Raw genomic sequence first — 25178 nt, 5'->3', positions numbered from 1 at the left:
TATATATATATATATATATATATATATATATAGGCTTTAAATACTCTTTTAGGCACCAGATGCATTATATAAAGCTTAACCTCTTTTTCCTTTGGTGCCAACTTAAATGTTATAAATAAAAGCTTATCTTGTGTAACCAAAGCACGACAAATACTCAGCGCTGTCAACTATTTACAAATACTGCCCTCTACTGGTAAAGACAGGTCTACATTCTCTGAGACATTCATTTCAGGTTCTCACGTATTCTCACAGTGAGCAGTTTAAAGAAAATATATCATAAAATATGAACTACATTGTCTAGTAAATTATACATTTTAAAATCAGATAAAAATAAAATTTAAGCATAGATAAAGCTCTGTCTAAACAATTAGTGCTAACATTATTTTACCCAGTGCTGCTTGGATCAGTGCAAAGCAGTTTACACATACAAGCCGTCCATGATAATAACAACTTTCAATAACTTCAATAACCTTCAGTAACTTTCTATGTAGTCTGTATACCGGATTGTACTAGAATTAAAATAGCTCCATATCTATAATTAGGATTAAGTAAAATAACAACTTCCTGTTACTTTGGAAACTGTATTTATAAGATGAATTTCTATATTTGAATTTCTATATTGTTGGGAAATATTTATTGCTTGGTTGTTCAAAAAGTCACATGTTTGAAATTAACCAAATAACAGTGATACATTCACAAAGAATAAATCATATTTTGACTACCCATTAGAGCTGCAGCATTGGACATACTCTTATCATATTGTCCAGTTAAACTTTACTTATATTCTCTTTGTTTACAATGGCTGTTCTCATGTCATTGGAGGCATTTATAAATCACTAAGCATGGTGTAACCTGGACTGCAATAGTGGGACAGATACACACTTAAATCTATTCACAAGGCCAATATAGAGTCACCAATTCACCAATTAAAGTAACCATAATAACATGTGGAGGACAGCTTGACAGGACTCCTCTTAAGATTTCCGAACATAAAAACCTGAACCTCTCAAGTGCACTATACTGTATTTTTATTTGCACAACATGTATTAGGTACGGGATTAAACTTTATTCAATTCCATATATGTAAAGGAGAGTTCACCTTTCCACAGACCTGTAACTTGGCCTGGTGCTGTCTCCTGTTTGTCTCCATGGTGCTAGATAAGTGTAATGTCATACTGTGGAACATTCCAGGCAAAGCAGCAACATCTTCATGGAGAGAAGCAGGCAGCAGAACTTTCTGAACAGAAATTAAGGTGTAGCTTTAAGTAACTTAAACTTTTGTTACATTTCAACTGTATGTGTAACACTTACACACACTAGAATATGGATCCAGTATTAGTAAAATAACATGTAAGAAAAATATCTATGAAAAAACATAAGATTAAAATGGTACAGTCAAATGTGGAATTTAAGGAGGCATATTATGGATTATTCTACCTTTTTACACTACCTTGCTTATTATTCATAACATGACCCAAGCGGATGCTTTATATTGTGAAGGCATTTTATACTGTCTTGCTGGTGATGATGACACATAGGATTACCTGAACATTTTCGTCTTCCCAGAAACGTGTGTGAACAAAATAAAACACTACTGTAGGTTTTTGATAGGGAAACAATATTACAACGCAACGTTCTACCAATTACATTAACTGTCAGTTTTAAATCAAATGTTTTATTTAGACTGTTACTCTTGAGTAGTTTCCTCAAATACTTTTTACTGTTACTCTTAATTTCTTGGTCTTCTAATGTGTACTTCTACTTGAGTAATTTAATTTTGAAGGAACGTTACTCTTTAGTACACTTATGGCTGCTCTAACCATGTTTGTCCTTTTTGTATAGCTACATAACAGTGTTGCCCCCTACTGTGTAATGGAGGCGATGCTGCGTGACCTCTTCATGATTAGACGCACTTCTACATCTGGGAGGCTGTCCTGTTTGGTCTGAGCGCACCCCTCATCTGCTACAGCCATGTGCAAGTCGAAACGCAGAGATACAGACTTCTTCCTCAGCTTTGGGTTTCCTCGGAAGAAAGAGCCCTCCCACTGTTTGATAACTTTGTCAATTTTTTCAGTCCTGGAGAAAAGAAAGCATATAAAATGCATGAGACTTTGTAATTAGATGTATTTTGCAGTGTTAACACCATCCATCCATTCATCCATTTTCTTCCGCTTATCCGGGGCCAGGTCATGGGGGCAGCAGTCTAAGCAGGGACTCCCAGACTTCCTTCACCCCAGACACATCCTCCAGCTCCTCTGGGGGAACCCCGAGGCGTTCCCAGGCCAGCCGGGAGACATAGTCCCTCCAGCGTGTCCTGGGTCTTCCCCGGGGCCTCCTCCCGGTGGGACATGTCCAGAACACCTCCCAAGGGAGGCGCCCAGGAGGCATCTGGAACAGATGTCCGAGCCACCTCAACTGGCTCCTCTCGACGTGGAGGAGCAGCGGCTCTACTCTGAGCTCCTCCCGTGTGACTGAGCTCCTCACCCTATCTCTAAGGGAGTGCCCAGCCACTCTACGGAGGAAACTCATTTTGGCTACTTGTATCTGTGATTTCGTCCTTTCGGTCACTACCCCGAGCTCATGACTGTAGGTGAGGGTAGGAACGTAGATTGACGGTAAATCAAGAGGTTTGCCTTTCAGCTCCCTCTTCACCACAATGGTCCAATATAGCGACTGCATCACTGCTGACGCTGCACCGATCTGCCTGTCAATCTCACGCTCCATCCTCCCCTCACTTGTGAACAAGACCCCGAGATACTTGAACTCCTCCACTTGAGGCAAGGACTCCCCACCCACCCGGAGAGGGCAAGCCACCTTTTTCCGGTAGAGGACCATGGCCCCGGACTTGGAAGAGCTGATTTTCGCCCCAACCCTTCCATGCTCAGCTGCAAACCGCCCCAGTGCACATTACAGGTCCTGGCTTGATGAAGCCAACAGGACAACATCATTTGCAAACAGCAGAGATGAGATCCTGTGGTCCCCAAACCGGAACTCCTCCGGGCCCCTGACTGCGCCTAGAAATTCTGTCCATAAACACAATGAACTTAAATGGTGACAAAGGGCAGCCCTGGCGGAGTCCAACATACATGGGGAACAGGTCTGACTTATTGCTGGCAATGCGAACACAGCTCCTGCTCCAGTCATACAGGGACCGGACAGCCCTAAGCAAAGGGCCCTGGACCCCATACTCCCAGAGCACCCCCCACAGGACACTACAAGGGACATGGTCGAATGCCTTCTCCAGATCCACAAAGCACATTTGGACTGGTTGGGCAAACTCCCATGAACCCTCGGGCACCCGAAGGAGAGTGTAGAACTGGTCCAGTGTTCCACAGCCAGGACGAAAACCACACTGCTCCTCCTGGATCCGAGGTTTGACTATCAGAGTCAGTGTTAACACAAACAAACAAAACAACAATAAAAAGAAAGAAGTAGGGCTGGTTGATATGGTGATATATTGAATCATGATCTCATCCCTGTGACATTTATTCTGTTTTAATACTGTTATATTGAAAACAATTAAACTTTCTATATTTCAAATGCCTTTTTCAACCTCTTAAACATTGTTTATATTTAGAAATGGGTTAAATTGGGTAAATTGCACACAGTAGTCATATCTGATTTACAAGTGAGTGTGTGGTTTAAAAAATGTAAGAACCAGTTGCAATCCAAAACCCTCTCACATTGTAAAATGCTGTTAAGAAACAGGCCATGCGCCTACTCAACAGAGGGCACCAAAGAGCAGTGGTTATATCAAATTATGACATCCATTATGTTCAGCTAACTGATTTGCATGTGTGAAGCTTACAATATTACAATATTACATAGTTACAATATTTTTAAGGAGTTGATATTTCTTTACAGTATAGTACTGATGATTAGAATGAATGAGTATTTGAATTTAGTTACATCTGCTCCTTATAGCTTTTAGATTTAAAAAAAAATCTTCAATTAATTACCTGAAGGTATTACACTTAAAAGTTTTGTAATTGGAATGTGAGTTATTTTATTTTTCTCATTTAGTCCTTGTGATAGTATACTATATTCTCCGGCTCTTTGCATGACAAGCTCAATTAACCTGACTCAGACATGACTTTAAACAACGCAGTTCACAAAGGTTATGTGGCTTGTAACACCTGTATTTCGAACAAAGGATTGTCTTGCTAAACAGTAGACACCACGCCCTGGTGTCTGTTGGGCTGAGTCTCCACATCAAACACTGAGGTACACAGGAGGAATATTCCCATAGACCGCAATAATTAGCATGGGAATTGTGCTTGCAACTCAAAGATGAAACACACAAAAGTGAATATACATTTTTGTATTGTCTCCTGTAGCAGACGTCTGTGAGGTGTGGATGGCATTAATTATAGTGTATCATTACAAAACTAATTGCTGATGTAATGATGTGTTTTCAAACAATGATGACAGATAATTACAAGGCGTCATAACATTAGGCAAGCACATTTGACTATTACAATAGTGTAATTTGGGCGTTGTTAATAAAATGTTTCCAATGAAATCTGGATATCCTTATACGCAAATATTAGATGTTATTATATCGTTATATTAACGATGGACAGCAACAAATGTTCAAAAATAGTTATTAAATCTATCGCACATCTTTTATTAGGGAATTTCATAATAACATAATAACCAAAATAACTCTTCAAGATACGATTTGTGCATTTGAGCGAGAGTGGTTTAGTGGATGGAGCACTCATCCACCAGCCCAAAGGCCAAAGGTTCGATTCCCTTCAATTTCAGTTGTGTCCTTAAACAAGACACTTCACCCACCATAATTTGAATTTGGATTATGAATTAGTGATGGGTGATAGAGGAGATTGGCAGCCTTCTGTGAGTCTACCTGAGGGCAACTGTAGCTATAAGTAGGTTACCACCCCAAAGAATGAATGAATAATGACTAAAGTGCAGCTCTTTAAGAGACCAACAAGTCTGTAAAAAACAATATGATCCTTTTCAAGTGCAAGGGATTATTGTGGCCAAACCTCCTTGTTAAAGTCTGATCTCATAAGATCTCAGAAGCGAAGCAGGGCCGGGCAAGAGACTACTGGGAAAATCATGTTCCACAGTGGTGCACCAATGACAAAAACTGAGTGTTGGTGGTATTCGGAGGGGCCAGTGGTGCTGGTTGGCAGCCTTGCTTCCTTCAGTTTGGCCCATGGCTGCCGTGGCTACAATAGTAGTTTACCACCACTGGATATGAAATGAATATAATAATGCACCAAATTGTAAAGTGACTTCGAGTGCCTGGAAAAGTGCTATATTAGACTAATGTATTATTATTATTAAATTGTGAGAATGTCATGCGGTCATAGACGTCGTTGTCATGGATCGGCCACTTCTCTTCCAGCAGTGTATGCAGGGTGGTTGGGGCTACCACTATCAAGTGAATCCTGTAAATATTGTAAATTTTATGAATATCAAAAATGATTGACAATTGCTATTGCAATATTTTGGTAGTAAAGCAAGCTCGCCACTGAGCGTTCATTTGATATAAATATCAATACTGAACAAAATATTGCTTCAGCTACAATTTAAACCCTTTAAACTGCATTAAGCTGAACTGTTACTGTCACTTCATATTGCTGATGTGTCCTTGAGCAAGAGCCACCCAGCTGTCTCCTTTGTCTTTGTTATAAGTTAAAAAGACCCTTCATGTAAAATGCTTGGTTTGTTTTAGCACTAAAGAGAAGCAGTTGGTGCCTGCTTGTATAAAGTGCCTACATTTCACAGCAAAGCAGGGGTGCTGACTTCAGGCCACTGGGGGAAATCAGGATCAATACTCACTCAATGGTGCCATGACCCTCTGCACTCTCTCGCACCACGTTGCCCTGAAGGATCTCCTGGGTTTTCACTGTGGAGATGGGCAGGTCCTTATCCAGCTCAGGCTCTACAGAAACAAATTAGGTATGAAGCGTAACCAGATGTCCATGTCATCAGTGAGATTCTTATATATCACCAAGTAGCAGCACATCTCATTGCTGTTGTAAATTATTCAAGGCTTTTAGAGTTACTTTTAGACACCTCAGAACTTTAGGCCTTGAGTACTGAATACTTTACACAATAATAGGTCTACAGAAAACAAGTTTATCAGGTCTGAGCATACAGAAATGTCATGGTTTCCAGTAGAAGAGGGTACAAATATGTTCCCAGTGTTAAAAGTATTTAAATTAGGTACCAAAAATAGATATTTTTATCAAATATGTCCAATCTGTTATAAATGGTGCTTATCTCCACAGTTAAAACTTGACATGTGGCTTGAACTGCTTTTCTCCACAGAGATGTGTATAGGTTGGAGAAGACAATTCAATAATATTTCCATGGAGAGTTGGCAATCTCAGAGAAGTTACATACTGCAGTTTTAAAAGTCACATCAAGGTCTAAACCAAGATAAACTACTGAATATAACAGACCAGTTGATAACAGTATTCCACACAGATTTGCAATTCTTTAAGAACTTGATATACCATGAATGTGTCCATGCCATAATGCCTCCCTCACCTGAGAGTATGACGAGGCTCTGCTGTCTGATGAGGATTGAGCGCTTCTTGAGCCCGTTCTCAGGCGGGAGCAGAGGGGGGATGTCAGGCAGCGGCTCCGATTTGGGCTCATCTGGAGTCAGAGCCAAATCACTCTGTTCATTCTCTGAGCCGCTCTCCTTTGAGTCAGTGCCAGGAGACTTCCACAAACGCAGGGACATTGGAGGCGCGTTTCGGCTCATGTACCTAAAACCACACAAATATGAAGCCTGTTATTTAGTACATGTTTGCTGATATAAAACTGAAATATCTTTTTGGAGTGACAGTGACAGTGGCTCTGGTGGTAAAGTGATGGTCTCATGACCATATTGTTACTGTTTTATTCAAGTCCTAACTAGTGCATTGTGTTTTTGTGCCACCTATCTTGATTAAATGTAAAAGTGGTGTGTGATTGGTGGTGCTTGGAAACACTGTTGACAAAGACTGAAGTTAATGAATAAGAGCAACACCTACTTTACAATGCAATGTTTTTGAGTTATTATTCCAGCTGACTTAAATTGTTATTTTAAGCATAGCTGTAGAATGTTATGACAAATCCTCCCTTATAATGATTACGCATTTGTATCACTTTAGCAACATTGTACAAACACAAACCTTTTACAATGTTTACTGAGTGTTGACAGATGTCACATTAACAAAGGACTCTGCTTTGTACTGGCCTACAGGCATATAGAAGTGTTATTATAAGATTTTCATAAACCAGACTATTACTTTCAACACACTAATATATAGCATTAAGGAATCCTAAAATTACTTAATATCATTTATACAGCAATACCAATACTGTAGTAGCAATTATGACTATTATAACTATATATAGGGGGTCCTGCCAGCTGTTTGTCTTCATAGAGATGTCACTGCTTTGCCTGAATGTTCCACATTAAACTTGTAGGCTATATTAGCTGACCTAGACCTGGCCAAGAGGAAACCTGGACCACCTGGAGATATCAGGTGACACAACCAGGCTAAGTTACATATGAAGGGTATGATTTATAAAACTTTACTTGGAATTCTTACTAAAAGTCCCCAAATTTCCTCCCTTCTTGTGAGAAAGTCCTGGTCATTTTATAGCTCACATTTATTAGTGTAGAAAGTCCTCTAGCACCTCTACCTCTATAAACATGCTAAAAAACTAATCTGGTTGAAAGCTAGTTTACATAATAATGTAAGCCATGCAATAATAGCATTTAAATTACCCCTAACATGCTAATCTTCTTACGCATTTCCCTGTCTTCCTGCACAAACATCTCCACCTGAATCCATAAACAGGTCAGTTCGGGCCAGTACGATATTTAAACAAGATGTTGAATGTTTACAGTATAAACAGCCAAACAAAGCCACGGGTCTGCAATCACGTTTCCATTCGACACAACATTTGTACACACAATAAACAAAAAGGGGCCATTACAACTGTAAGCTGTAAGCTGTGAGTATAAGAAGAGCCCCACATGATCTGGTTTGTACTGTCAAATATTTATAGAAGCAAATAACATGCAATTCCTTAATTAGAATTCAATTTAATTTAGACTTCTTTTTAGAAACTCCTAGCACTCCCTGCAAGGACCCAAAGTAGATAGTTCTGTTTCACATTAATAGACCACATAATGACTGAAATACAACTTCTTAAAATATTGACAAATTATAAAAAATAAAATAAAAAAATGCACATCTCATTTAGTTTGGGCTTTTCAAAGGCTTGGTCCCAAATCTGGCAACTTTGAGTCCCGACTGAATGACAGTTTTAAGATCTCAATGAGACTTTGATATTTTAATCTATATAATCCATACAACAAATATAGGTGTATATATAGGTATAGGTATAGGTAGTCTATTTATAAACCCAATGGGAACATGGGAACTTCTAAATGCTATTGTAAATTGTCAGTGGTATCCTTTATGATGGATTGATGCTAACTTGTCAAAAATAGTTCAGGACCACCCTGAAAGAGCAAACAGCCTTACACATACAGTATGAGTAATGTTTCAGCACCAAATGTGCTGGTTATGGCATGCTATGGGATTTCCATGAGTGGCATCAAAGCTTTAAGTATTTGCGTAAAAGTGTCATCATCCCTACAATAGTACAAATAGATATTTTGGGGGTATTAAAAGATGCAATGATAAAATCCCACTGTAGTTCTCCTGCACTTCTTTTCTGAGAAGCTTGCACTGTGATAATGAATTTTAAATACAAATATCTTAACACATTTTAGTGTATAAAATTAAAAAGCTCCATCTTATACAATTATGTTAGCAGTATAATCCATAATATTTGTTTCATTAATGGAAGCAACTGGCCACTTACAGTTAATAAAAATGTAAATATGCATGACTATAACTACTGGTTTATTAATTTATTACTGAAAGGATTGCTTATAATTTTATTGTAAATAATTATTATCTGGACTTAAGATACACTGAGAAAAGAGATTTCATAAGACAATACAAAATAAAAATGATAAACAGAAAATGCATTTTGTAATTTATTAGATACATTTATAAAACAATAAAGAAAATAAAAATTACTACTGAACCCCTCCTTAAGCATGCAAATGATCCTCTGAACTTTGTTGTCGGAGGCTTTATGCCCGATGGTATGGTCACATATGGTTAACGGGTCCTAAGTGATGGGTCAGACTGCACTGGAAGAGTGGCTCAAAAGCTATTTACAATGAGTATATAAGCCCAGTTACGTCACATTGGAGCCAGGTACTCGATGGCGAGGGTACTGGGGGACTCCATTGTTCCACAGGGAGACTTCAACACCTACATTGGGCCAGACCTATCAAGCCTTATTGGCTTGTGGGACTCTTGAGGCTGTTGACAGGTATGAGCCGTGCTGCAGCACGTGCGGTCACAGAGTCAGGAGGACTATCGGTCGGACTCAAAGAAATACTGGCAAACTGGCTCAGGAGGGGGGCAACAGTGCTTAGATCATCAGTTTTGTGAAACTCTGCGAGGTTGACCACTGTGATTTTGGTCTTTATAATATAAATGGAACTAAAACTGAACTAAAATTGTAGTTGTGCTATATCTTACACAATAGCCTTAAAAAAAAACAAAAAAAACATGTCATGCCAAACAACACATTGTCCAAATGACTCATTGCACCCATCTAAACCTTGGCACATATCCCACTCTGTTCTGCCACTTAAAATAAGAATAAACAATAGCTACGGTGCCACGTCCTGTTTGCCCTGTGGGGAACATACATAAATGTCTGAATTAAATCGTCACAAAAGAAGAAGGCTGCAGGCACCTGTCCCATAAAGCTAAATGATGTTTCCTTGCAGTATAAAATGCAATTATTAAGTTACAACAGCAATGGTGTGAAAAGCTATGGAGTTTTTAATAGTTCAAAACACCCCATAGAACAATTAAACATCAAGTCAAAAGTGCAAAATATGCCCATAAGAAACAGATGGAAAATGAGCACAAGGCTTTCTTAAAATGTTGGACTGTTTCCAACTGTTGCATGTCTAATAGTTCAATAGTATGGCAGTAATTATAAGCTACAGGTTCAAAATTTTGTATTAAACTTAACAACAAATAATCATCAAGTTGAAAGTAGCAGCATCTAACTCTTGCAATAATATAATGTTTTTTTGTTTTTTTTTAAATATTACTTTATTGTGTTTACTTTGAGTAAGTAGGGCACATAAAAGGATAAGGACCTGTGCAGTTATTGTTGCTGGTAGTGACAGTAGTAGAGGTTTAAATAAATGTATTAAAATATGATAACATTTAAATTTAAAATTTTAGAGTTGCAATGAAAGTACAAGAACAGCAGTAGAATAAAAATGTGCAGTCAGTGTGATGATATGCTACTCATGCTATTTTACTCAGGTTATGTACCATAGCATGTTATTTTGAATAGTGTTTTGATGTAACAATACAGATTTTTTATTTTTAAATAACATATATAATATATACATGATAAGAATGCCATCCTACATCAGTCAGATACAACTGAAAGTGTTCTTTTTTACAGAAACATACCATATAATCAATTACAGGGGGCCTTATTAAATTAAATACCTTCCTCCTGGTGGGCTATAAAAGTGTCTAACCACTCTTCCTGGTTTGTAATTACCCCCACTGTTCCTCTCACCTGCCCTCCTCCCGTTCCAGCAGCCGTCTGTAGGTGGTGATCTCGCGCTCCAGTCTCATCTTGGTGTTGAGAAGCTGGTTGTGGCGTTGGCGTTGAGTGGCCAGTCCACTCCTGACCTGCTCTAGCTCTGCCTCCAGTCGGGTGATCACCTGAGAGAGGTCCTGCAGCTGAGACGAGTATAAACGCTGCGTGTGCTGGAGTGACGTCTCCAGGCCCTTCTCCTACACAGAAGGAAATACAGGTGGCAAAAATTTATATATGGTCTATACGTACAAGATAACTGAAATGGTGCTCATTCAGTCCAATCTATCTACAGTGCCGTTTAAGCACTGGCAGTCACCTGTTTACCAGCATCTTTTTGCAAAATCACTTCTGATAGAGTGCAGATCGAAAAAACCCACAAGATGTAGAACCAATATTGGCTCAGATTAGACCCATCTTTACTGTGTTTAACAAATCAACTCTGAGAAAAATGGCTGCATGATAAAATCCACTCCACTACCTAGGAGGCAGATTAGCTGGTGAGGCAGCCCCTCCCTATACAATGTTCAAATACATGGAGTGTGGAACCAGACCATACAGCACAGTAGACACCTGTTCAGTTTTGGGATCATTTGCATCTTATTTGTAACATACATTTCTTGGATAAGACATTTCCTTGAAACATCTATCCTTGAAACATTCAGACTAAAATCATCACCTACCTCAGATTTTCAGCGTTCAGTGCGTCAGTCATTGATTCTATAGAAATCAGTACTACAGTATGTTTGTTAGGCATAAGTTGCCTGTCAGTCATGACCACTGGAATTTCATGGAAACAGGATATGATTCCAGACTATCCCACCTTTGAAAAATGTAGTAAAAGTATGTTGTCCTGTTGCCCGGGTAAGTAAGCTAACAGCCTGTTTGATCTGCCTGATAACAATAACCAGAGACATCACTTTAAGTAGCTTCCGGGGCCAAAAGCTGCACAATGAAATTTCAGGTCTCCATTATCTGACAAACCTCTGAACAAACATTCAAAATAAACTCAAAACAAAGCATGATTTAATTTATTAGTTTTGTGATGTTGTAGTCTTTTTGTTTATAAAGAGATGTTGTTTAGGGGATTGGAGGTAGACATAGAAGCAAGACATATCTATCACTACGGATAAAGCCAATCCCTAAATGATAAACAACTGTAGAAACTTGTACTGCACGACAAAGGTCAACAGTAAGTGAAACTATTACTGGTCTTTTCCTGTCTGGTAGTGTGAATTAATCTCATCCATCATGACCTCATTAAATTAGAAAGGCGTGTTGTTTCCTTCTATTAATTTCAAAACAAAACAAGTATTAAAAGCATGTATAAACGTTATGATGTAATCTGTGTAGGGTTTATTTTATATTAGCTGTGAATAGGGCCCATTCAAAAAAGTATTAAGTGTCAACAATGCAGAAAACTGGTTAAATAATATGTTGTAACAACGACAATTACAAACTGCAACAACACTATTCGATTTAGAACCACTCCAACTACATGTGTTCTTTCTCTAAAACACCAGTCTCCTCTTTCGTTTTCCTCTTGGCTTCCTGGTTGGTATTGCAAAATTCAATATGTATCTTTATTCACTAATAATCCACTGTAATACTTTTTTTTCTGTATTTGACACTACAGTATAAAAGTCAATACCATTAGATTACTTTGCAAAGTTTTAAAACAACTGTCTATATGTATCGCACTCATAGACATGTATATATGAATGGACATAGGCAATGTGCTTGCCACTGCGTTCCAGATAGGAAGTTCGCATGCGGGCACTTCTGGCTCCTACTGACCCTGGCTCCCTTTGAGTTACATTGGAATATTGTAGCCCCTTTCTCTGTAACTGCTGCTGTGAGCTTAGTCATTTAGGCCCTAAAATGTTCATATTAACCCACTCTACATGCACCTTGTGTTTTTATTTTGCTATTTTGTCCCTTCAAAAAATCCTGTTCTTAATATGGACCTGGCTCCAAATTCGCCATTGTGACCCTTAGCATCACAAGCTTCAGGTGAGTGGAGCCAAATGCTATGGGTGACGTCACAGTCGCTTAGTCCAGTTCTTTATACAGTCTATGTTTGCACTAGTTGCTGTTGTATTAATTGTCATTTATCATATTTAAAGGTCCTATATTAAACAAAATGGACTCTAATGAGCTTTAAGCCATATTAGAATGCTGTTACCTCATCAAAAACACCCTGGAGTTGTGTTTTGCTTTATTCACACGTTTTTAGTCTGGCTATATCTCCAAAGCTTAAAACGTTCTGTTCCACCTTGTGATGTCATGATGCAGTAGTTTTCATGTTAACAATTACCTTTTGTTTAGTAGAGATTGGCCATTCCAGGTCTGACATTATCGAAATGTTTCTAGTAAAGGTGTAAAAATTAAAAAACACGGTGGTGCATTTCCTGTATTGCCACATGACATCACAAGATGGACCAGTGTGTTTTCTGTTTGAGAGAAGAACTCTATAGGGTTTGTGTGTTAAACATGGAAATGTTTGTTGTCTGTTTCTGATGAAGAAACCACATTATAACATAGCTCAGAAAATAACATAATTTACAAGTGCACAGTGTAACTTTTCTGTTTAATCTACTTACCTGGAATGTCTGTCTTGCATTTTTTTCCACTACATGGTTTTTTTTAATTTTTATTATAATTACTCAAAAATGTACACTTAAGTAGGTTCGCCCCTCTACCGATATGGCCTGTAACTTGGCCAGTGGTGTCACCTGCTTGTTTCCATGGACATAGATAAGTTAAATGTCATACTGTGGAACCAGGCAAAGCAATAATTTTTTACCACAAAAGTTACATACAAGTACATTTTTTTTTTATACATCAATAAATCTGTGCAACCCTTTTAACCATTCTTTAAGATTTATTTTCATATAAATTATAGATTAGTAGATATTAGTTATTTTTCTTACCATAGCATGAAGGGTCTCTATCTCGACCTGTAAAGCGTGCCACTGTTTTCTCGCTTCGGAGAGTTCTGCTCTGGCCTCTCTCAGTGCTACTCCCCCCATGTTCACCTGCGCCCATGCTGCCTCCTCCTGTGGGGCAACAATTGTGTCAGACATAGGAATCAGTACAAGAGTTCGCTTTTGAACCGCAATCCTAAATAGTTGTACTACCATGCACTACCATGAGATAACTTTTATAATGGCAGAGAGAGCAGTCCCGGGTGGGGTTAGCCTGTAGATAAACAGAGAGTGTGGGCACAGCTGTACAGGCTGTTCACACCTTTTATATCTATAATGACATGACATTGCCTTGACACAGCTACTCTCAATGCACTGTGGGCGTTTGGAGAGAGGTTCTCTAATCAATAAGTTAAGTCCATGTCAGCAAAAATGGCACAAAAATTTAATAAGGGATTATCATTATAATGGTCAATCACATAATAGTGACTTTCAGAAACTGCAAATAATACAGTTAGGGTTAATGAAAAAAGAACCTAGTACCATAAATTATTAGAAGACCACATGAACCTTATTATGAGCAGACATGGCATACAACTAACAACTAACCAATGTGTCAGTTTTCTGTTTTTGACACTGTTTCATCTGTAAATGTCTCCCACCAGGATGGCCTCAGGCAGCTTCACTTCAGCTTTATCTAGATTGGATTTAGGAAAAATCTCATGTTTACAAGTCTTTTGCAATCTAAACAACTATTCAATTTATTGAAAGAATAATCGCAAGATTATTTGATTAGCAAAATAATTGTTAGTTGCAGTCCTAAATACAACTATTGTAAAACAATTTGCCTTTGTGCTAGATCTATAAATATCCAAGTAACTGAACTGTATTTACACATTTATAAAAATTTTTTTGGGAATGATGATAAATCAAACATTACTGGCAAAATTCGTCATCTTTGTTGTAAGGACTTGGCAACATCATAGTGTTATCATCAGTCAAAAAGGTTTTTAAAAAAGAAAAGCCAGGGATAAACTACTTCAACTGCTGGACCACTACAGGTGAATACATATAATGCATGTTAGTGTCAGAATACAGGAGTGAATGCTAATTTAAGGTTAAAATTTCCATTAGTAAATTATAATACTAACTATAACTATGTTAAAATAACAAATGCTGTGCTGTGAAAACATAATCCAAATCTATATTGTTTTACATTGGCCTACACTAAATCAAATCAAAGGATCATATCATGATCATAAATAATCTTACACTGTAGTAAAAACTACACTAACAAGTACAGTTCAGATACCATTTTGTAATGTATTGTCTTTGACAATACTTTAGCGAGTGTGAGTCTGATGAAAACAAAAGTGTATATGTGATTTACGATAGCATTTAAAATCTGCAGCCTGAGCCAAAGTCACTGAGCTGAGGCAGAGGAACACTTTGTGAAATGAAAGGCATCCAGGCTGGATTTCCATTTAACAATAATAAAAATGAACTGAACTAAAGCAATCTCTGCTTTTCCATTGAGAGGATAACAAACAGGAGAGCCTTGCTGAGTATGAGTATTTGGGATTGTACTATAAGTCACCTCATACATTTTTAAAAAGCACCCAGGGATCTTTTTACACATTGTGATGCCAGACCGCGCTGTTACTCTGCATTAGTCAGATGCACAGCAGTAAATAGGCAAAGTGAGAGAGTGAAATGTAGAGAAACTAAAACCTGCAGTCTGAATCAGTAAGTTATAATCATTTGACAGCTATTTCAGTGTTATCATTTGCTCAAGTATGCTGCATGTGAAAACTGCTAATGATGTTGTTATTGAGGGTGTGTCAAATTGGCAAAGCTCCAAGTTGATATTACATGAGTCCTAGAGGTGATGTGTTGCGTACCTCTGCAAGTGCCCCTCTGCTCGTCCTGGAAGCTGCTGCTGCTGCTGATGTCGCCCCCCCTGCTCCAGATTGACTAGGCCCGACAGATCCAGAGGGTAGATTTGCCAAGTTACCCAGGCTTTGGTTCCTCTGTCTGGGGTTGGAGGCTCGGGTCTGGTCACACTGCGTTCGGATTTCGTGGAGCAGTCGGGTGAGCTCCATCGCTGTGCCATCCTCCTTCTCCCCTCCTCCCCTGGCTCTGTGCACTGCTGCTGCTGCTGTATGTGTGGAAGTGGCTAACGGAGCATCAGTGGAGTGCAGAGTCTGGGCAGCCTGTGAAAAGATGGATAGAGGGAGGAGGGGGAGAGAGGAAGAGAAAGAGAGAAAGGGAGGTAGAAAAATAGGATGGTTACATAAAGAAAAGTAAGTTGACAATTAGATTTGATTTTCTTTTTTTCTTCTAAGATCAACCTTGATAAAAAAAACAACAAACAACAACAACAACAAAAACACACAGACAAAACAGAATGTGTAGCATAGGGATGTCACTATATTCAGTTTAAATTATTGAGAAGGAACCCAGCTATTATATTTAAACTCTTCAATTCGACTGATTTTACCCAAAACAGTTGACTAAAATTTCCTTAATTTCAAATGGAAATCCTTCTGAACCCTTTAAAGTACAAACACATGGCTGGGCTCTTTGTGAAGCTGACACTTTGTAGTTTTGACCTCTGCTGTCTCATGTAATTATAAGTGGTATTAAGATATGCACAGATGAAAATCTGACTTCAAATCCCATCTGGATAAATATAAATAGGAGTAAAGCTGCTGGACTTACAGATGGTATATTGACATTTCCTTTTTCACAGCTGAAGCCAAAATCATTAAAACACAGATTAAGGGACTTGAAAGAATGTAAAAAGTCCAGAATTCATATAAAAGACCTATTAAAATGTGTGAATTTTGGCATTTTTTCCCATTTGTGGGTTTAAGTGGGTTGCAGTAAAAACATATTTTTACATTCTGTTACATTGATATTGTTGTTTGCGTCCTAAAATGGCAGTATACATTTTATATATTGGCCATTCCATGAAAAAGGCAGTTTCTCAAAATGCTGCTGTTATGATTTATGCTGTTATTTGTGCACTGCAGACTTTAGGGAAACAGATGAATCAGTAAGCCTGTGGGTCATGTGTGCTTGTATGTCTTAAAACAGCGTAACAGCAATTAAATGAATACAGCTGTCAGCAAAACAGAAAATGGAACATAAAAAGCAAGAATATGAAAATCCATCTTGTATTACCTCTCTAATCAAAATACTCCTCCTTCGTTGCTTTAATTGCATAGTGTACACCCTATTCACCCTTTTCCACCACAGCAGCAAAATCATCAGCCACCTCTCCATTCTTCCTTAAAAGTGCACCTACTTGTTCTCATAGACTATATACAGTCCCTGACAAAAGTCTTGTCGTTTATCCATTTTGTAGAAACAAAAGCTTATAACTTGACTTTAAATTAATCGATTGGTTTTCGAACTGTCTCATATGAAAGCTAAAACCCTCCCAAATTATGCTCAATAAACTAAAATAAATTTGCTTCACTGAAGAAAAATTGATCATTTAATGAACATAGAAAGGTCAGATTTTGGCAAGACAAAAGTTTTGTCGCCTACAGAAAATTGAACAAATAATTTACTTCAAATACAAAAATATGTTGCATAACGTCAGTGAATTAAGTAGTGGTGCTGTGAGATCCATATTTAATATCTTGTATGACTTCCATGAGCTTGAAGGACGCATCCATGCGGTTCGACAATGATTCATACAATTTGTTGATGAAGTCATCAGGAATAGCAAAGAAAGCGTCTTACATGCCTCCCAAAGTTCATCAAGATTCTTTGGTTTTGCCTTCCATGCTTCCTCTTTCATTCTACCCCAGACATGCTCAATGATGTTCATGTCTGGTGACTGGGCTGGCCAGTCCTGGAGCACCTTGATCTTCTTCGCCTTGAGAAACTTTGATGTCGAGATAGAAGTATGCGATGGAGCACCATCCTGTTGCAAAATTTGACCCCTTTTATGGTTGGGAATGTAAGAGGTAGCTAATATGTCTTGATATTTTAGGTTATTGATATTTGCCTTCCACCCTGCAAATGTCTCGCACACATCATACTGGATGTAACCCCAGACCATGATTTTTCCGCCACCAAACTTAAACTGTTTTCTGGGTGAATCTTGGATCCATGTGGGCTCCAGTAGGTCTCCTGCAATATTTGTGGCGGCTGTGATGTAATTAAACTGAGGATTCATCTGAGAAATCCACCTTCTGCCACTTTTCCAGTGTCCATCCTTTTAGCAGGCTGTGGGCCTTGGCAAATGCCACACGGTTTTTTTATTGCCTTTTGTTTAGTGCTGGTTTCTGTGCACTGATTCGACCATGGAGGCCATTTCGAGACAGAATTCTACAAACTGTTCTGGTTGACACAGGGACTTGCGGTGACCAGGCCTGGTGGAGTCTGCTGCAGTGGAAAAGGGGCTGGCCGTGGATTTTCGAATCAACAAACGGTCCTCCCGAGCAGTTGTCTTGCGGGGTCTGCCGGACCTGGGCTTGTCAAAAACATCTCCAGTCATTTCAGATCTTTTTCTTATTCTTTGTACTTGACGCTGAGACACATTGAAGGTGTCAGCCACCTCAGCAGTGGATCTGGTCTTCAGCCTCTTGATAATTAACGCTTTGGTCTCAGGGTGGATCTTAGGCATGTTGTCAGAGGTCAAGTTGCAGTTGATGTGAAGGTCTGGTGTGCTGGGGTTCTTTTTATACACACCCACTAACTGATTGATCAGTAACTGATCACAGGTGAGGCTGTAATCTTGGATTGGGTGCATCATATGACAAGACGACAAAACTTTTGTCTTGCCAAAATCTGACCTTTCTGTGTTCATTAAATGATCAATCTTTCTTCAGTGAAGCAAATTTATTTTAGTATATTGAGCATAATTTGGGAGGGTTTTAGCTTTCATATGAGACATTTCTAAAACCAATCGATTAATTTAAAGTCAAGTTATAAGCTTTTGTTTCTACAAAATGGATAAGCGACAAGACTTTTGTCAGGGACTGTATAAATGGTCATACCTAGGGGTGTAACAATATCCAAGTCTCACAATACAATATCGTCACAGTATGAACCTTACTGTACGATATTTATTGCGATATTGTGGGAAAGCTCACTATATAATGGGAAGGCTCACGATTAGGGATGTAAAAAATCCAAATCTCTTTGTAAGATATTTTCAGGATATTCATCTCACGGTTCGATATTTATTGCAATATATTGCAGAGGCAAACAAAACTATTAATATGCTACTTTTCCTCTTAAAATGCCTTGAACAAGACTTAATCCAAAGAACTAAGATTTAAAAGTGCTTAGAACTGTTATTTTTTCTTGTAGTCTACACTAAAATGGCGCAAAGGATCATGGTCTATGTAGTTTCCTCTGTCTTATAATAGCTATTGCTGCACCATAACTTGAGACTTTTAATTCGATATATTTTTGATTCGATATTATTGTGAGAAATTTGACAATACGATATCACGATATTTCAGTTATTGTTACATCCCTAGTTATAGCTAATGCGCTAGCCGCTGAGTTCAAAATCATGTGGCACTTCCGACTCTCATTGACTTATGTTGGAATATTGTCACGACTCTCCTTGTAACTGCTGCAGTGTCGTCATGACGTTAAATGCTCGTAATGACCCGCTCATCCTGTTTTTTTAATTCCACGAATGTGTCTGTTAAAAAAAATCCTATTCCAAATATGGAGTCTGGCTCCTGTAACCTTCCTGTGAGTGGAGCCGAACACTATGGGTGACGTCACACTCGCTTAGTCTACTTCTTTATTCAGTCTATGCTTGTTCCCATAAAATAGTAGCCTGATTTATCAGTCGATTTCACTTCGTGGAAACTGTCTGACCTTGCAGCATTAGAATTTGTTTGCTCAATGGTAGGCGGGTACTTTTTTATTTAACCAATCACTGCTATTTGGTTGTGACGTAAATAATGTGCCAAGTTACATAGGAAGAAGGGTAATAACGCCTTCCCCTTGATAAAATTTACCAAACTTTCTCTTTGCTCCGGATTTAAATCCTCGGCCTCGGGAATCATTGCCAACACAGAATGTATGGGTTTGTCTACATCCATCTCGACTGCTTTGTTTACTGTTGTGCTGTACCACAAAAGGGGACCCAATCCTGGCTTCACAGCTCTTCACTCATTGGCTGGTATGCGGTCTACAACTTCCAGGGTTCTTAAAAATCATCTAATGTATTCGATTCCTGACCAGTCGCTGGAGAGAAATTAAATTGAGGCACTAGGTGGCGCCAGCCTGGCTAAGAAAATAGCCCATTTTACGCTATTTTCTGAACTATGTTCTTTCCTATTCAAAAACTTACCAGGAGTTGTGTTTTGTATCATTCACGTGTTTAACACACAAACCCTGCATACTGTGTTTAGGCTGAGTTTTTCTCTAAAACAGAAAACACTTAGTTCCACCTTGTGATGTCATGTGGTAATACAGGAAGTGCATCTTCACCTTTGTTAGAATCATTTGGGTAATTTCAGCCCTGGAATTTCCAGTCTTTACTGAACTAAAGATAAAAAGTAGCTGTTAACTAGAACTGCTTCATGACAACACAAGGTGAAACAGAGCATTTTATGCTTTGGAGATGTAAAACAGACTAATAATAAAGGGTTACTCAAACATATGTGAATAAAACAAAACACAACTCTAGATATGTTTTTGAGGGGGTAACAGCGTTCTAAAAGTTCACAAGAATCAATTATGCGTAATATTGGACCTTTAAGTAGTTTACATGCACTCTATCCTTAATTCCTGCTCAGACCTGGTATTCCTGGTGCAGTTGCTGTAGTTCTGCAATGGATTGGTGCACATTGCTCCTTAGGCTCTCACTACTCTCTTCTGCTCTCCTCTTGGACTCTCGGAGCTGCTCCACCTGCTTTTCCAGACGTTTTGTGGTCCTCTCCTCTGTCTCACATCTAAAATAAACAAAAAAGCTATTATTATTACTATAGGAAAGCCCTGTTGTGATATGCAGCTGCATAAATATAACTTAAATAATTTTATTCTATGAAAGATTTGTGTAATTCTTCAGACATCCAGAAAATTATCTTTTGTCCAGGTGAAAGAATTCAATTGTCACTTGTGATTGATTATACATTTTTCCCCCACCATATTTGCATGCAAGCGATTTATACAGCAACACATTTCAGACATGTTAAACATTTTTCCAATTCCTGTTTTATTGTCATCATTAGTCATGTCTGGGAAGGCGCCACTCAACATAATTAGTATGACTCAACAAAATACATTGTCTGGCCATGAGAAATTGTATTGTAACTGGTCTTATCTTTTGATATTTGCTTGTATAGAAAATTACATGTTACCAAATCCTGACATTTAACTTAACTTAACAGAGGAGTACTGCCCCAAATGTGGACTTAAATGTATGTGTTTTTCGTGACATTTGTGGGTTCCAATTTATAGGTGCCATTTTGACTACTTCTCACCATTCTAAAGATAATATTTTGAATTATTAATTGCTGTAGCAGCTGTGCAAAATCTTCATAATTCTGAAACTCAGTCCTCTCAGAAAGGCCCATTTGGTCTTAGAATAATAAAAGGACCTTATCTGATGTGATCCTGATATACCCTAATTTTCCTTTTGCCATTGTAGAAAAATCTTATACTTGAATATGATTCTCAGGGGGCAAATTAAGAGTTAAACAGTTAAACATAAGAATCACATACCCTTTAGAATAAGATTAAATATGTCTAAACTACATTGTTAGCAATTTAGTATTGCTGTAGGACAGTATTTTTTTTTTACAGTTAGTTCTCTTTAGTATTATTGTGATCATCCAAATTGGAATTTTGCTATATTATTTTAATTTATTTATTGACCTTTATTTAATCAGGGTAGTCCCGCTGAGATTAAGAATCTCTTTCTCATGGGAGTCCTGGCCCCAGAGGGGACCCTATTTTAAATGTTTTTAATGATAGGGGAAATTGGAGCATCAGGTCTAAGCCTAGGCAGGCACGGGAAGAACAAGCAAATACCACACAGAGGCCCTATGCCAGAATAGAACCCAGAACTTGGATCGCTGTAAGGCAAGAGCACTAACTGCTGCGTCACTGTACCATTAATGGGAAGCTGCCTCCCTTATGGGAACAAAAATCTAATTCTCATGATGTAAAAATGATGTAGATCAAAAAATGGTTTTAAGTTCAGACGTGGCTTAAAATGGCTTATGCTGAGGTTTTAGTTCAAGTTAGGCATTTAGGTTAGGATCAGCCTCTAAGAAATGAATACAACTCAATGTGATGTCCCCATAAAACATATAAACCCAAATGAGGGCTTTGTGTGTGAGTGGATACATCGGTGAGTGGGGTGGTGGGGGAGTAGAGGTGGGTGCATCAGGGCTGTTGAGTGGGGGGTGTCACCCTCTATCATTCCATAAGTGAAAGCGCAAACACAGCACAAAACCTGGCCTGGATTTGTATGCAGGTCGGCTCACAACAGCAGGAACAGGCCAGATTTAGATAAGAGAGAGCTAGAAAAGACATGCGAATAGGATGATAGCAGAGACTGTATTTGTCTGCCATTTACTGAAGATACATTTAGTAAAGTGTTAATAAATAAAGTGGATAAATAAAGCTTTTGTCTCTACAATTATGTGTCACTTATGCACAGCACATTAAAATCTGGGCTAAAATGGGACCAAACCTAAACTAAACCTGGATTAGATTAGCACAAAAACATTCAATTATTGGGCTTTAACTTATAACTGTTAGTTTACCTCAATACATAACATCAAATCCCTTGAGCCCTTTATAGAAAACTGCAGTCTGACCTGGCCTGGATGTGAGCTGCTTTGGACTTCATGTTTTCAGACTGAAGAGCGAGCTCAGCATTTTCCACCAGGAGTTTCCCAACCTGCAATACAAGCACATGATATAAGCAACAAAAGTATGTGCAACACAAAATACATTTTAACTATATTTCATTTATCAATAAAACTACATTTATTGTAAACATATATGTTATATATAATTGGACATAGCTAATTCGTTAGCAGCTACATTCCAAATAGGAAGTGAGCATGGGGGCGCTTCTGGCTCCATAGACTCTGGCTCCAATTGACTTTACATTGAAAAATTGTCACCCCTCTCTCTGTAAGTGCTGCTATCAGGCTCTACATTTGGTCTTAAAATTTTCAAATTAACCAGTTTTACATGATCCTGATGTTTTTATTTCATTATTTTATCTACAAATAAGTTGTTATTCCTAATATATACCTCGTGAGAGTGAGTGGCGTCACACTCCTGTAGTCAACTTTATACAGTGTGTAATTGTAACCACATGATTTGTCTTACGTTATTATGTTATTATTAACAAAGGTCTGTCTATTTGACTAATAAATGTGATACTTAAAAATAGAAATTGTTATGATTTATTGCCATACCATTGATCCAAATTTAAATATTAGCTTGGCCTTAAGACATGACATTATTTAGCTTGTCATAAGCATATGAACAAAAACAATTTCGTCCATGTCTTTTATTACTAATTTCCAACACACCCTTTGCCACGCTCCCAGAAAAAGACACGCCTGAATGGTTACACGGAATATTCCATAACATTTACCTCACGATATAAAGTCTGTAATATATATCCTTTCTTTGTATAATGGGTTAAGTTTCATTGGGCTTAAGTCAACTTTTAAAATGTGAATCACTGAAAAAATAACATACTAGTACTAATTATCTGTATTAAGTGCTTGACAGCTACTTGAGAGGTTGATCACTGAAAGTAGACAGATTAAAAAAAAAAAAACCTTCATAATAACCTCCATAATAAACTGAAAACAGTCGGTGGATTAATATACAATGAGTCTTACAGCATCTGCTCTTATGCCTGTCACCGTCATGGGAACCTGAGCCAGACAAGCACTAAGCAATGAGCTGAGACCAAAAAAACATGAAACTAATTAAAATATCAGACAAGGAAATGTCACTGAAAATGATTTTAAATGGTCCCTACCATCAGGTCAAGTATGGGTGGATAATAACAACGGTGCAATAAAATTACTTCCTGTGTCAATTACTTTACTGTAATTTTGACCTATTGGTGATGTAATTTGTTATAACTATTCGTTTTTTTGAATCGACAGCCCAAGTGAATTAGGGCTGAGCAAATATCTGAAATGTAATTTCTTTTTAATAGAGAGTTCTACAACCAGTCCTCTTTAAAAATATTTAGTTTGGGAAAAAAAAGTGAATATTTTTGTGTTAAATGCCGAAAGTCTGTAATGATTGTATTGACGGACTTGCTATTGAAAGCCGTAGTATGGATTTTACACGACTACATACTGCATTTCTTAGTATAGCATTGATCATTGCATGCCTGGAGAACAGCCTTAACTCCTTACACTCCTATCCATTATAACAATGAGTCATGTCTATGTTAGTTGCATTTAAGTATTTATTAAGTAAATAGAAAGATTGTTTTGTTACCCTCATACCCTCATAGTCATCATTAGTAATGTAAATATAAATAAATATAGTATATTTTTTATAACACATACATCTATGTTGGATTTTTACCAATGCTTAAGATAGTTTATTTAGTTAGATAATTATACAACAGTAATGTTAGTAAAAACTTTATGCTACTGAAAATAATGACCACATGGAAGGTGTTCTATCATAGTATAAAATCATAGTAACATTGCTCTGAATACATAGAATAGTGTCTCTAAATGTGGTACTGTCCCTTTAAGTGAGTGTATAGTCCATGCAGATCACATGATGTCAAATGTGGCTCTGTCTTGTTTACTCTGACCAACCACCTGCTGCTGTTCCCACAACATTTTTTGCAATCTAAATTTCTCAAACATTGGGATTAATGAAGGCCTTAAGAAGGAGTAAACCACAAGTAAGCAGTGAGATGCACATTTTGGTTAAATGATGGAGACATAATAAGCTTAATAACAGAACCAAAACAGGACAAAAACCTGTCTAAACCAGGCCTAAAAATGAATAAAACCAAGACCAAACTAGGACTAAACAAGACTGAAGTAAGCATGGATGCTCCCTTATACTGGTATCACAGTCTGACAATCTCATAAAACCACAATATCAAATACAGCTATGTTAACCACTTTAGCATGTTCCAGACCTGTTCCCGTAGCTCCTTGACAGTCTGCTCTTGCTGGGACCACTCCTGACACTGTGAGCTCCTCTGGATCCCCCATGCAGAGATCTGAGCCTCCAGTCTGAGGTTGGCCTCCTGGAGACGGTTCACCTGCTCCAAAAAGACTCTGAGCCTCGCATTCAGACCCTGCATCGTCTGACCTGCGTCCTCTAGCATCCTCTATAGACCTGTGCACACCCAGAAGTTCACAACTTATTTTACATACAGGCAAATTCAAGCAAAAGGATGGCACTTGTCTTTTCTATATACCAACCAGCACACTATAAGTAAAATGCATACAGTACAATAATTTAAAGAACTATAGCAGCGGTTCTCAGGCTTTCCACATTTAAGGTGCACTATATGACTTTTGTGTTGATGACAGCATGCTTGTCTCCTAT

At 38.0% G+C, this 25178-nt stretch overlaps 1 protein-coding gene across 1 annotated transcript; it reads right to left on the bottom strand.

The window, feature by feature from the left end:
* Positions 1 to 1099: 1099 nt before the first annotated feature.
* Positions 1100 to 24954, bottom strand: krt222 (keratin 222). Its single transcript, XM_020939844.2, has 10 exons — positions 24763 to 24954; positions 22436 to 22518; positions 20407 to 20560; positions 15524 to 15835; positions 13629 to 13754; positions 10675 to 10895; positions 6526 to 6749; positions 5812 to 5914; positions 1867 to 2076; positions 1100 to 1237 (listed from the first exon to the last, which is right to left on the bottom strand). The coding sequence occupies exons 1-10, from the start codon at positions 24952 to 24954 to the stop codon at positions 1171 to 1173; spliced, it is 1692 nt and encodes a 563-aa protein (XP_020795503.2). The 3' UTR covers positions 1100 to 1170.
* Positions 24955 to 25178: the final 224 nt, after the last annotated feature.

This window comes from Boleophthalmus pectinirostris, unplaced genomic scaffold (genome assembly GCF_026225935.1).
Source record: "Boleophthalmus pectinirostris isolate CB_2022bp ecotype Guang Dong unplaced genomic scaffold, ASM2622593v1 HiC_scaffold_22, whole genome shotgun sequence".
Lineage (NCBI taxonomy): Eukaryota > Metazoa > Chordata > Actinopteri > Gobiiformes > Gobiidae > Boleophthalmus > Boleophthalmus pectinirostris.
Note: the sequence above shows the minus strand (reverse complement) of the source record. Positions and strands in the feature narration are given on the sequence as shown.